Genomic DNA, 14241 nt, shown 5'->3' with positions numbered 1-14241 from the left:
AATATTGAAGAAATACCCAAATCTGCTGTTTGATCCCATTGATGAAAATAACATACTTGCCCAGTAAGTTAATATAGGGCTTCTTTTGAAATAACCACCCCTGAGAAACATATTTACACAATTACAACTTCTTAAAATCGCTTCTGGTAAAATATAAGAGCCACTTTGTTTACCTTTACTTTAGTATATATTTGTGAAATGTAATATTTTTTCCCTATCTTTTTATTCATTGAAAATACCTAAAATATATATTAGTATTGAATAGCACCTTATTAGTATTTGAAACATTCCTTTGTTTTTGTTCTTATAAATCAAAATAAAAAATTTTCAGCAAACAATGTACTAATGACTTATCATTCTCTTAATATATTATTTGCTTACATCTATACAAGTTAACCACTAATCTTTTACCTATTTTCAACATTTCAACTAATGTTTTATCATTTAAGTTCCTTTAAATAACTTGTGTTTTCTTAAATTCTTATTGTAATTCATGTTCTCCACACATATGTTTGAAAGGTTGCTGTAAGCATATCTTTTAAGAATTTTATAGGTCTTATAACTCAACTTGAGAATAAAAAGCTCCAATTAGGCAGGTACATAAGACATCTTTTTCAAAACTTATTTAATCCTAATTCCTGTAATATTAAGTCAGTGACTTAAAGACTGGCCATGGTAAAAATATATGTCATTACCATTATTACTTGGGAACATTCAGATATCTACATTCTCATTAAAGTCATTGTTCAAAGAACAGCCAATGAAGTAGCTAACATTTACTTTCATATGATCATGATAATTGCCATACTTTGGTTAAGCCCATAACTATTCTGATTTAGATGTAATATACACATGTGTGAGACATAGGATTTTTTTTCACTCATCATAAATCAACATCCGGGTCTGGGTTTCCCAGTTTGTTTTTAAAGCATCTCTTCTGCCTCCTTCCACATTCTCAAATTTGATAACAAACTGGACAACTGGTTTTGATGCATATTAGAGATTCATAAAGCCAATGACAGAACTACAGACTACCTACTATGTTGAGGCATGGCTACATCATCCTCAGGAAATCTCTCACTTGACTTCATCCAGTTTTGTGACTTAAATTTGTTATTCCTATGCTGATGGGAGCTGAATTTATGTCTTTATTTATATCTTCAGTGTAGACTTCCCCTTTACTTCCAGCCTATATACTGTTCAAAATTGGAGGAGTGTAATAAAATATCTGAAATTTAACTCATCCAAGATAAAAAAAAAAGTACACTGTGGTCATCTGTATTATGGTATTTTATTTTGGTTGCTCAGTTCAAAAATATGCCATTCTCCTACATCCTTTTCTTTTTGCTCTGCTTCCTATATTCAATCAGTCAACAAAGGTGGGAATTACTGTTAAAAATACATCTAAAATCATTGCTTGGCATGTTGCTTCCTTTCACATCTCAGCTTTTACTATCTATCTCTTCTCTATTCTGTTACAGCTACACTGAACTTCTTCCTGCTCCTCAAATTAACACATGTGCTTTCCTGCGTCTCAAGAGTTTTGCTTTTACTTCTACCTGGAAGAATCATATGACAGTTACCTACAAGGTCACTACTTTAATTTGGTCAAGCCATTGATCAAATATACCTGAGGAGTTTAAATATGACTAGATCATTTAAATGGGACCTACTGTCACATTCTTAAACTCCACCGTTTCATTTCTTTATTTTCCCTATAGTACGATGGCCTTCTGAAACATTGTATGTGTTTTACTTATTTATTTTGGTATATTATCTGTCTCATTAATTCTAATGAAAGTTCCTTGAGAGGAAGAATATATATTTTTTTCTGGTGTACTCCTTATTGTATGTAAAACATCTGGCATGATGCTGTTGCATAGTAGAAATTCAATGAGCAATGGCAAAATGAACACAAAAAGTAATGGAGTAGCTAAAAATTGTTATCTCAATGTTCCATAAAAGTTACTGAGAGTCAAACAGAACATGTAATTGCTCAATATTGGGTTTAGCATTTAGTGAGTCAACCATTTCTGTCTGCCAAAATTGTTGTTCTTTCCTCTTTGCCACATTTCCTCCCTAAGTTTATGAGTTACATTTGCAGCATGAACACTAAAAAACAGGAATTTAATTTGTGATTAGGACATGTGGTTTCCAAAGAGTCTGACTTTAATTTTTGCTTTAATGACAGAAGTTTCTGAATGGTACATTTTATAATAATAATATACCTGGTTATGGTTTTGAAAGGTAACATATTAAAAGTTCAGGTAAAGGAGTATCAAAAGTAATAATAATAGAAAAGCTATATAACAAATATAATTAATTTTTAAAATTTTAATAGTGCCAATTTGTGTCACCAGATTTGACTAGCAATGATAATAGTGTTTGACTTGTTAAATTTAAGCTAACACAGTTATCAGTATAAAACAATATATCTCTTCTGAAGATCCCTAGATTTACCTTTTCATTCCTATGAGATATAGCCTCATGATTTCAGAAGAGAAAATATCCAAGTTTAAATAAATGTATGCATGTTTTATGTGCATAAATACATTTTTAAATTTGAAACTATTTACATTGCTAACAGATGTAATTAAAATCAATCCATATTTTAATACTCAAATATTGCTGTTTCTTTAATGCAAAAATATAAGGCTCCTTGATGCAGAATTGGAAAGCATCTTTTTTATCATACATATTTAATTTTAATGATAATCATTTCTCTGTCAGAATCACAAAAATTGTATTGACTACTCAAAAATGTTTCATAAATCACTTCTCCCCTGTCTTTCTCTACTTAAAGAAGATTAAACTGTAAAATACCTGATGTCTGAGAATTGTTTAAATGGACCTTAACACATGACATGGTTGTAGCCAATGAGATACCATTAGATAGATAAATGGCCTGAGTGAACTTTACAGAAAGCTTTAAATAACCTTAGTTGGCCCTAGTTTGCCCCTTTATCATTTTTACTTCTTCCTAAATGGTAGGAAAATAGCCTGACTCAGAGTTGCCATTTTGTTGTCCCATGTCTCACAGCCTATAGTAATTGTGTCTAAAAAGTAAACTTATGCCTACCTTTTTAAAATAATTACTAAGTAAATCAAATTGTGAATTGGATTAACAATAAGATACACAAGCATCAAGAGCAATCAACACTCAAACAAATCTAAGAAAGGAAGAGGTAAATGTGAAGCTTTAAAATACAGAATTAATGTTCAGTGAATTAAAAAAAAACAGTAATTTGAAGTCACATGAAAGCTACTCTGTTACTTGTACATTAACTGGAATTGGAATGAGCATGTAAACATGTAGGAAAGTAAAATGCAAGAGCTTAAGAATACTAGTCAAGTTTGGACACTATATCTGAGTACTGTGCTCAAAGACTTCAAAATATAAGATAGAAATTTTTAGCACAGAAGCAGGCAATTCATCATTAATATGTGTGTTCTATAGGCATTCCCATCTTCACCTGCTAAAAGACATGAAGAAATAAGAAAGGATGAAAATAATTGAGAATGTAAAACTGTCTGATTCTGGAGCAGAATCAGTACCTCCATTATTACAATGACCTAAGGCCGGTCTGCCTCTAGAAGGGCTGATCATTTAATCTCCTAGACCTGATGTGTTTGTCTATTTTGTTTCATAAATCATGTTTATTTTCTATAAATACCTATACCCTACACAGCAATTTACTTTAAAAGTGTATTTTAAAATGAGAACACTTTAGGTTTTAGATTATATTTATTTCTGTACTTGTTGAATTTAAAGTCATAAATTGTCTTTTTTTCCCTTTGTATCAACCAAGCAACTCCAATTGCTTGTGAATATCAATAATTATTGATACAAAACACAATTTGTGAGACAGTGAAGTGGTAAAATCATTCTCATTTTTTTAAATAGAGAAATTTGAATATTATTGTATAGATTTGTTTTCAATTAGTGGTTTCAAAACTTGCCTACAACTATTCCTAGACCATTCAACATGTTTCCCATTGTACTACTTCACTTAGCTTCCATGTTAGTTCTCTGATTACTAAATCAATATATTTGAGCTTTTAATTTCTACAGATGCTGAAAGGCTAAATTGTAAACATGTTCTGTTAATAAGAGAATCTTGTATATTCAATTAACAGATAACAAAAGGTTTGGTAAAATAACTTCAGTCAAACAATATTCTTAATAAAACAGAAATGTTAAATGATCTGTTTTGATGATTACTTATATTCAAGTGATGGTATAGATCTGAGAAGGTAGTTGTATCTAGAATGTATGAGAAATTCTTACTACTCTATAACCAAAAAAATTTAGAAAATGAAAATGGGCAAAGGATATGAAGGTATATCATTATATCTTGATTATGTGGCCAATAAACATAAATCAATGTTCATCAACAGACAATGCAAATGAGGACCCCAGAAAGATACAATTTCACACCCACTAGGATGCTCATGATCAAAAAGAAGGTAGTAAGTATTGCTGAGGATGATGAGGAAATTGGAACCATGATAAATTTTGGCAAGAATATTGTAACCCTAATAAATTGCATATTTGGAAAGCATTCTACCAGTTCCTAAAAGAGTATAAAGAGAATGACTACAGACTCAGTAATTCCACTCTTAGGCATACATACCTAAGAGAAATGAAAGCATATGTCCAACCAAAAAAAGTTTCACAAATATTAAGAGCAACTCAACTGATATTCTTTAACTGATGAATAAAAACTCAAATCTTTGCAGTAGGATAATAATAAATTATAAAATGTAATGAACTATGGATGAATAATACAGGCGAACTTTTAAAATATGCCAAGTGAAAGAAGCCCAACTAAACAAAATATAATTAACACATATTATATGATTTCATCTATGTGCAGTGTCCAGAAAAGGCAAATTTATAAGAAACAGAGGATTAGGAATTGCCTAGGATTGAAAGGATTGGGGGGATGAAGGGGAATGGCTAAAGGTTAGGTTTATTTGTGGGATTCTGGAAATAGTGATGATGCTTGAAAAATTCCATGAATATACCAAAAATATTGAGATGCATATTTATTGTGTGAATTATAGTATGGAAATAAATTTAAATAAAGATGCTAAAAAGAAAGTATAGTGTGCCATAGTATTTAATATGGCACAGATTTGAAATATATTTTCAGGTTAATCTTATCTAAAAGAAGTTCTTAATTATGTGATAACAACATCTTTGACATCACATTTTTAATAAGGCAAATTTCATTTGAGTATATTGGGGTAAATTTTATTCTAAGGATCCAAAATTCTATTTCAACTTATGTCAATTACAATCTTTTTCACTGCCAAAATTGTGTCAATAAATAACATTTACTAGTAGTTGCAAAGTGTAATTTAACTTCAGTCTATGAGTAATGAGTATATGAAATATTATCAGTGCGCCTTGTTTTATAGTTGAATGTATGACATTGAAGTTGAACTAGATATTCAGTGTTATATTTTTCTGTAATAAAGATGGTATGGGAAAAATAAGAAACACATGTGATACGGCTACTATTGTTCAATTAATTGGTGTCAAAATGCATTTTAGGAATTTATTTAAAATTGCATCAAAATGCAGTGAACTTTTTGCAGAGAAGCAGCAATGTCATCCACAATCCTGTCACAAGCTTTCATTGCACAGATGAAAGTCTTGCAAATATAGAGAATGGAAATGTTCCTATTCATAATTTGAGAAACTGCTCCTGAGAAACCTCATTCCTTCCCAACAGAACAGAAATACAATTAGAGGAAAGATAGAAAAATCCATTTTTAAAATAGGTCTGGGTATTTATTATTTTCATAATTTATTATATATTATTTTCATTATTTGCTCCATCTACTGTTTAATATCAAGAAAGAGTTTTCCTTGTTCTACATTTACTTGTATTGGCACTTCATTTAAATAACTATTAATTAACTTACCAAATTTAATGAGTAATGACCATAAATACAAATTAGAATTTATAAGAAATAAATCAGTATTTTGTGTAAAATAGTGTTAGAAATATGAAAATGTGTCAAATGCAATGTAACATTTGTCTCTTAATATAAGAACAGTGACTGTGATTCCTCTATTTCCTTTGGTCATCCAAGTCAAACTGTATTTTATAAAAATAGCAAAGTAAATAAATAAAAATTTTAAAGTTCAGATGATCTAAATTTCTATGGGCCACCTAGAAATTGCATAAAAAACAAATTATTTTACATTAAGTAATTTTATAAAACTATAATAAATTATAATAATTTTATAAAACTATAAAAAATAATAATTAAAACTTTAACATAAAAACATCCGAAGAAGAAAAAATTGATTGACTTTGTGCTTATATTAGTGTTTGTTACAATCCCTTTTTAAAAATTTTACTTGTATAACTCTTACTCTTGAAATAGAGCCATGCCCTTACTCTAGACCTAACAAATCATTTAGAGACTTAGAATTTAATATGCAACAAGTTATCTAAAGAGTACTAAAAAAAAATTCTAATCATTTTCAACTTTCTGTGAATTTTGAATCCCTGAACACATTTCTATTAGGTGAAAATAATTCCCATAAACACAAATATTGGTACATATCTCACTATATATGTTGGATTTTTAAAGTTGTAAAACACACAACTGCACTTATATTAGTTTAAATACGTTATCTTAAAGAAAAAAATATACTTACTGCCCTCTAGAGGTATGAACCAGTAGTGTAATAAGTGTAGATGTTGCTGGGCAAATACAGTTTAAAGCTAACATGGCGTATTTAAATTCTTCTTCACAAACAACATGATCTGTTTGAAATAAAATAGGTAAATTAGAATAATTTACCTTGGGAGAGTAATATTTTAAATATGAAAAATAAAACAATAAATAAAATGGCAAAAAGTCTCAATATGAACATAATTGTTTCAGAGATGCTTTTACATGTGCAATTTTGTTTCCCCAGAAATGTTTCCTAAGAGAGTTGTAGAGAGTGGGTTATGTGAATGGGAGGGAGGAGGCCCTGAGGATCTAACCATAATTCTTAATTAAAACTGGCAACTTTTGGTACAGGACTTAATCTTCTTAAGCCTCATGTATACCAAGGAGGTGAGTTTAAACTGTTTGAGGTGCAGTCTGGTAAACGTATCACGTAATTTGTAAAGTCTAGTTAGTTCGATTGACTTTATAGCACACAATACAACAGTATTGATTTAAAACCATGATGATTTACCAAATTTATAACCACACAGCATCGGTTTTAGTAGTTTTTAAGAGGTGTGATAGATAATTTACCTAGCACAGAAATAATAGATTTTATACTATATAAGCAACTGTAGTATCAATCAATAAAAATTAATGCTAAATTAAATTGAAGGTATGCTTTAATCTCAAGACCTCAAAAGATGATAAGTTCAAGCCAGGAAAGATAATAACTGATAGCTAAAATTCAATGTGACATAAAACAACAGATAATGCTGGAGATGGTGGCATATGGGAGGATGCAGGCTAAATCTATAGGGGATGAGGCCACTCGGCCCAAGTGTATTTTATCATAATGTAATGAGGCTTCAAGATGCCAGATATTTGATTTTCCACAGTATTTCTTATTTTGAAAAACAAAACCAAAAAAGAAATCCTCCCTTTCCAAGTGAGCAATTATACCTGGTATTTTAAAAAGAGTCACTGTTGAGATTCTAAGAAAAGGCATACCCTAAAGCAGCAGATAATAGTTTTAGCTATTAAGGAATAGAATACTGAAGTTGTTAGCCAGATCTATAAAATGAACACAAGAACCATATAATTCAGGTAGAAACAAAAAAAGTTAATGGGAAATAGTTTAGCAAATTCAATGACTATGTAAATAGTATACTTAGTTTTACTTTTTTTATAATTTAGCATTTGAAATAGGCCAGTTCATATTTTTATATAACTTTAACTGATTTACTTTAAATATTTTTGTCTATTATATTTCACGGAATAAATTATATACTATAATTACATCTCAGGATTTACACCCTATACTATCAAGGATCTCGTAATAATCTCAACATCTCTTACTCTTTCTATCCTAATCATTATAATGAACTTCAAGGAAAATTTTCAATACTATATAAGTACTTAATACAGGAAAGCCTAGAAGATTCAAAATATAATTTTGAGTTGTGGAGAAGGATACCCAACAGTTGCAAAAGAATAGTGCATTTAAACTATCATTTCAATATTTCTAAAAATAATTTTTGAGTGAGTATAGCAAATATGTAAAAAACTGCAGAATGTTATTAGAGTGGATCCATATGATAGCAATCTATAGGGGATCCATAGGTTTCAAACCAAAATGGTAATATATAATATACAAACTGAGAAAAATATGTATATTTGTAATGACACAAATTAGGTTTTTTTGTTTTTGTTTTTGTTTTGTTTGTTTTTGGTACCAAGATTAACCCAGGGCTGCTTAATCACTAAGCCACATTCCCAGCCCTTTTCATTTTTTCCTTTGAGACAAGGTCTTAAATTGCTTAGGGCCTCACTAAGTTGCTCCTAATAGCTTTGAACTAGCCTACTGTGTTGTTAGGATTATAGACATGCACTACCATGCCTCGCTACAAAACAGAATTTTTAAAAATCAACCTGTAACAGAACATTTGGAAGATATGAGTACCAAACACGCAATGCCACAGAAAATTATTAACTTTCCCAAACAATAATGCACAAACTGTATCTTTTCCAGCAGAAAAAGATGAAAAAATATGGTGTTTGTGGGATACTTTGAAAATATTCTACCTTAATTTCTTCCTTCAATAGTTAAAAAGAAATATATTCGGTTCTTTCCTTTCCCTTTACTTCAATGAATGTGTGCATCTGAGTGGGGAAAGGGATTGCTGTGGGAAAATCATGATGTGTTGTAGATAGTTTTCAAAAACTCTAATTTATATTTTATTCATATAATCAGTAGAAACTGAAAGGAAGGAAAAAACCTAATAACTATCAGGTAGCCATTTTTGTATTTGCCTTCATCTTGTCTCTATAGTTGTGTAAAAGTTTTATGATATGCATCCACTGTTAAAAATAAAAGTACATACATTATCATTAGTGGCAGCAATTTTGTCCACAAACAAATAAATGGTTTGTACTGATTTAGAGTAACATACTGAATTATCTAGGAACATAACCATGGTGTAAATAAAGGAATTTTTATGCTGTTTAGCATTGTATGTATGTCAATAATAAATTTAACATATTTGATTACTATATATTACCAGTGTCAGCATTGGTCTTTGATACATTATAATGGTACAAACTTCTGTCTTTTCACTGTGTTCTCTTGGGTACTTTACTTGAACATTTACATATTGAAAAACATGCTTCTCTGTTATTAATCAATTCCCTCTGATTCTCCTTCATGTTATAAACAGAATGTTACATTGTCTTAAATTTGTGTGTACAGATAGTTATATTTACTGAGTTTCATTGCAAAACTGTAAAGGAAATGTTACAAAATATTTACTGTAAAAAGGGAACATTGGATCAGATAGAATGAAAACCACTGTCCTAGGTATGAGTTAATATATAATTATTGCAAAATTCCTTGTTAGACAAACAGTAAAATCAGTATTCATTCACTTAAAAAATCTATTTAAGCTCCACGGATGGCAAACATGAAGGGAGGACTGCGATAGAATATTGAATTGGATAATAATCTTCATTAGCATATATTACAAAGAGCCCACACTTAATCTGCAAAATAGAATTGATTATATCTTTAAAGCTCTCCTTTTAGGTCTAAATATACCCTTCCCTGTGGGACATGTTTTTAATACTAACCAATAACCTGTATACTGAATTTAAAAAAAAAAAGGAAAATATCCTTTCAGGCTACATTACCCCTCATTTCCCATCGCCATATGACAGTCAGAGTTTATTAATTCATTAAAGTCATATTTCTCCCTATTTACCCACCCCCTTCCACTCTCACTAGTTCCCATGGGTTTCTAATCCTTGTCAATAATTCCTAAAAACATCAGACTGCACAACATTTTTTTCCCAAATATTAGGAAAGCTATATGTCTTGCTGATCAAACACAATACAAGTATCTAAGGAGCAACTTGGTCTTAAAAATATATGTATATTTCTGCATTTAGATGTGGGGATATTTGTACTAATTGGAAAAAAATAAAAGATTAAATAGCTCTGAACAGTTCAATGGGCAATAACAGTTCAATGGGCAATAGATACAGTGGGCAATAACACTGAAAGGAGGGAATTTATAGACACATGAATCTAGGGCTTTAAAGAATCATTTTCACGGACATCAATATCATCAAATATATGACCAAGCAGTGTTGGAGAAAGTGACAGTGAGCTAGTTCTTTTTCAGATATATAAGTTACTTATATTTCCTTTTCTAAGACATTTCAAGTTATGGACCTCAATTTTTATCAAATATTTTTCCAATTAAAAATAGAAGACAGCCAGGCATGGTGGCATACGCTTGTAATCTCAGTGGCCCGAGAGGCTGAGGAAGGAGGATCACAAATTCAAAACCAGTCTCAGAAAAAGCAACTCAGTGACACCCTGTCTCTAAATAAAATACAAACTAGGCCTGTGGATGTGACTCAGTGGTTGACTGCCCCCCTGAGTTCAATCTCTGGTACCAAAATAATAATAATAATAATAATAATAATAATCGTAATATAAAATTTAGAAATTAGATGGATGCATAAAGCAGAAGTATCTTCATGACAGGAAGTGCTATTTCCCCCTACTGTACTTTGTATGTATAAACCAAATGTCAATAGATGAGGTAGCTGGAAAGGGCAAGAATTACCAATTTATGTTGACAGCAGCTTGATGGTTCTAGTGCTATCTAGAGATGATCTAGTAAGAATTAATAACCTTGTAAGCAGAGAGGAGAAGGAAATAGACATTGTTCACTTGCAACCAGAAATCTAATCAGGAGTCCAGAAATCTGGACACTAGCAAAACTAAAAACAGTGAACCAGATCCTAAATAACAGGAGATGACACTTTTTCCAGAGCCTTTATGAGAGGCCTCCCTTTAAGATTTCTCAGCCACAACAAAGCCAGACCTGTAGCCAGGATCAGATTAAGTGCTGTATTGCCTTCCCACCCAAAATATGTTGTTTAAGATGAAGTCAAGGGAACAACTACTATAATCTAGAGCGAGATGTGAACAACAAAATTTTGGTGGCAACAAAATTCAGATTTCAAGAAAGTTCTTAGAAAACAAATTTGGGCACAGTACTGACACAGAAAGGACTAAAAAAATTCCATTCCAACTTCATCTTCAGTGGTGGCTCTAGAGAGTACTGAACAAACAAAGCAGAGTAGGAGATAATAAACACATTTATGACACAGAGTTAGGGGACTCCTGATTCATGTGCCATAGTACATGCTATGGACCAATGATGCCTGTGGGCCTCCCATTCTTCACTTCTCCAAAAAACAATATTTAATTACTGTTATCTTGCTCTACTATTGTATATCCATATGGGGTGGTGATAGTGGGGAACCGCTAGCAACTATACTGATTGTATATATTGTCAGATCATTAGTAGCCCCATCTAGATCTGATGGGATTATCTATATATCATGGACATTGAGCCAGACACAGCTTTTGATGATGACTGAAGTATTTTTATAGAGAAGAGATAAATGTTTACAATATAAGTATTTTTTAAGTTGTGCATCGACTCTTGGGGGGGGGGTCAAAGATTGGAACTGTGGCTTAAATTACTATCTTCTCATTTCCATTCTTTCTTCCTTTTAGTAGAAAGGGTTTTTATTTTACCTCACCCCACCACAATTCTGTTGGATGTATAGCCTCTGTTGTAGAAATTGTGCTTCTCAGTTTCCCTTTTAGATAGAGGTGGTCTCATGACTAGGAGATGCCTGGTGGACTATGTCTGAAAGTGTGCAACTTCTGAATTAATTTTTGTAGACAAAATCACTTTCCCTAAAATCTTTCCTTTTTTTTTTTTTCTGGGAATACCACGTATGTGGTGGAAGGCAGTGAAAAAAAAAAAAAAGAAGAAAAAAGATAACTCATTGTCATACATCAAATCCATCCATTTTTCATGGCTTAAAATTTCCCTCTTTTGTTGAAGAAAGCATTATCAAGCCAAAAGTATATTTGTTTCATCTTGCATTCCCTTCCTGTCTTTTAAAGTTCTATTGGTTTTTATTTTAACCTCTCTCCTCTGCTGCCAGTTGACAACACATAACACATGAGATCAAAAGGTGTCACCATGGTGTGTGCCAGGCCATGTACAGGATTTATGGTCTCTCTGAGCCTATCTCACCTTATCTCTGAAATATAATTAACAATAGCACCTACTTTATAAGGTCTTTTTAAAAAACATATGTAGACAATAAGCATAAAATGCTAACCAGAATTTTAAAGTAGTATATATCATCACAATCATGCATTACTTAAAAAATAAAAAAGATAGATTTCCAATAAACTCTTGGAATGATGCCAATCATACATTTTAAAAATCCCAGTGGCAAAACAATATAATATTTTTACATTGTTATATAATTAAAACATTTCATTTTGTAAAAATGCTCAATTTTGCATGAATACTCATATAGAGACCTGAATTACTTAATATGTCCAGAAAGTCATCTGTAGGTGCTAAAGTTTAGATCTTATGTGTCCTGCAAATATCCATGTGTTCAAGGAATGGTCCCCAGGTTGGCACTCTTGGGACTTTGTAGAACCTATAAGAGGTAGGGCTTAATGGGAGGGCTTTAGGTACTAGGAGCATACTTGTAAGGGGGATTGTCTCTTCTTTATCTTTTTTGCTTCATGGGCATGAGGAGAGCATTCCCTCCACCCCATATGATATGCAACATAATATGCAACCTCACCCAAAGTAACAGGGCCAGCCCATAATGAATTGAAATCACCAAAATTGTATGACAAAATAATTCTTTTCTTTAAAAGTTGATCATCTCAGTTATTTGTTACCATGATGGAAAATTGTTACAGTAGAATGAACATGAAACTCTTAACAGAAATTACTTCAGTGGACAGGAAAAAGTTTGACAGGGATACGAATTTTAATATAGTACTATTGTGTAAAGATTTTTGGTTTCTTTTTATTATTATTTTCAATTTAAAAGTTTTAAAAACAGTTAAAATTAAAGATATAAATTTATGCATCTGAATCCATTTTTTAAGTCCCTTTTACTTTATGGAAAATAAAATTTATAATTTTTAACAAGTCAGAATCACATTTACAAAAGCCTTTATCATATTCACATCCCTGTTCAGGTACCAAGGAAAGTCTTCGTGGCAGTATTTTCTGAGCTTTTCTATGATTTAAAGTGTGACAAGCTTGTTCCACACAGTTGCTAGGTAACAGTTCTTTGGAAAGCAGTAAACACTGGAACATGCACTGAGCCAATCCAGTCCTGGGTTTTGATTTACAGACATCAAATACCCTTTAGAAAAGACCTTGTGAAGACAAACACAAACCAGGGTCAGTTTCAACAATTGAACATCATTCATTTTAATTTTATGGGGGAAAGTTTATTACATTGACTAAATGAACAAATTATGTTGTAAAGTCTGTCCTATATCTTTGCTTATTAGATTCTGTTTATAAGCATGAGTGGGTTGATTGCTATGAAAATTGACTCTTTTTCCTAATATGAGAAAAGATAACAGAGTATGCAAGTCATTTTTATTTTGACCCTTCTGTTTTAATAAAATAACCAAGCATATGTGTGTGCACACATGTGTGTATAAGCATAAATATACATTTGCACACCTCAGAGATTTTTGCCAATTGAAGGACTGGTAGGCATTCAACCACTAAATGGCTAAAAGTACATGTAAATAAACGTTTAAAAGCTAGTTAATTTCACCAGATCTAGCTTTTAAATATATAGAATCCAACAGTTTGAGATGAGCAACTCTATAAAACAGTCATTTTGCATCAGTAATATTTTCTGTAGAAAGCATGTTTGTGTTTTCCTAATTGCTCAAATACTTATTTTAATGCTATAATTTTTGATGGATCATATTAATTAAATTTTCAAAAAGGGAGACAAATTTATGCATCCTAGAACAAAACAGCCTTAATTTCATTATCATTCCTTTCTTTTATATTTCTTAATAAAACATAGCAGTCTTAAGATTTTTGAGAAGTTATTTTCTTCAGAACTCCTATTTCTTGAGTTCTCACCAAAAGCATACTTTCCTTTCAGCCTTTTTTATAACATAGTAAAAAC

At 31.2% G+C, this 14241-nt stretch overlaps 1 protein-coding gene across 3 annotated transcripts in view; it reads right to left on the bottom strand.

Moving 5' to 3' along the window:
- Positions 1 to 14241, bottom strand: part of Kcnt2 (potassium sodium-activated channel subfamily T member 2) — a 375357-nt gene that overhangs the window by 122558 nt on the left and 238558 nt on the right. For all 3 annotated transcript variants that reach the window (XM_026409552.2, XM_026409554.2, XM_026409555.2), the window contains exon 14: positions 6680 to 6788. In XM_026409552.2, coding sequence (XP_026265337.1) covers positions 6680 to 6788 — 109 coding nt within the window. The remainder of the gene's footprint in view (positions 1 to 6679; positions 6789 to 14241) is intronic.

Source organism: Urocitellus parryii, chromosome 9, assembly GCF_045843805.1.
Source record: "Urocitellus parryii isolate mUroPar1 chromosome 9, mUroPar1.hap1, whole genome shotgun sequence".
Lineage (NCBI taxonomy): Eukaryota > Metazoa > Chordata > Mammalia > Rodentia > Sciuridae > Urocitellus > Urocitellus parryii.
The sequence above is the reverse complement of the archived record's forward strand: the minus strand, read 5'-3'. Positions and strand labels throughout refer to the sequence as shown.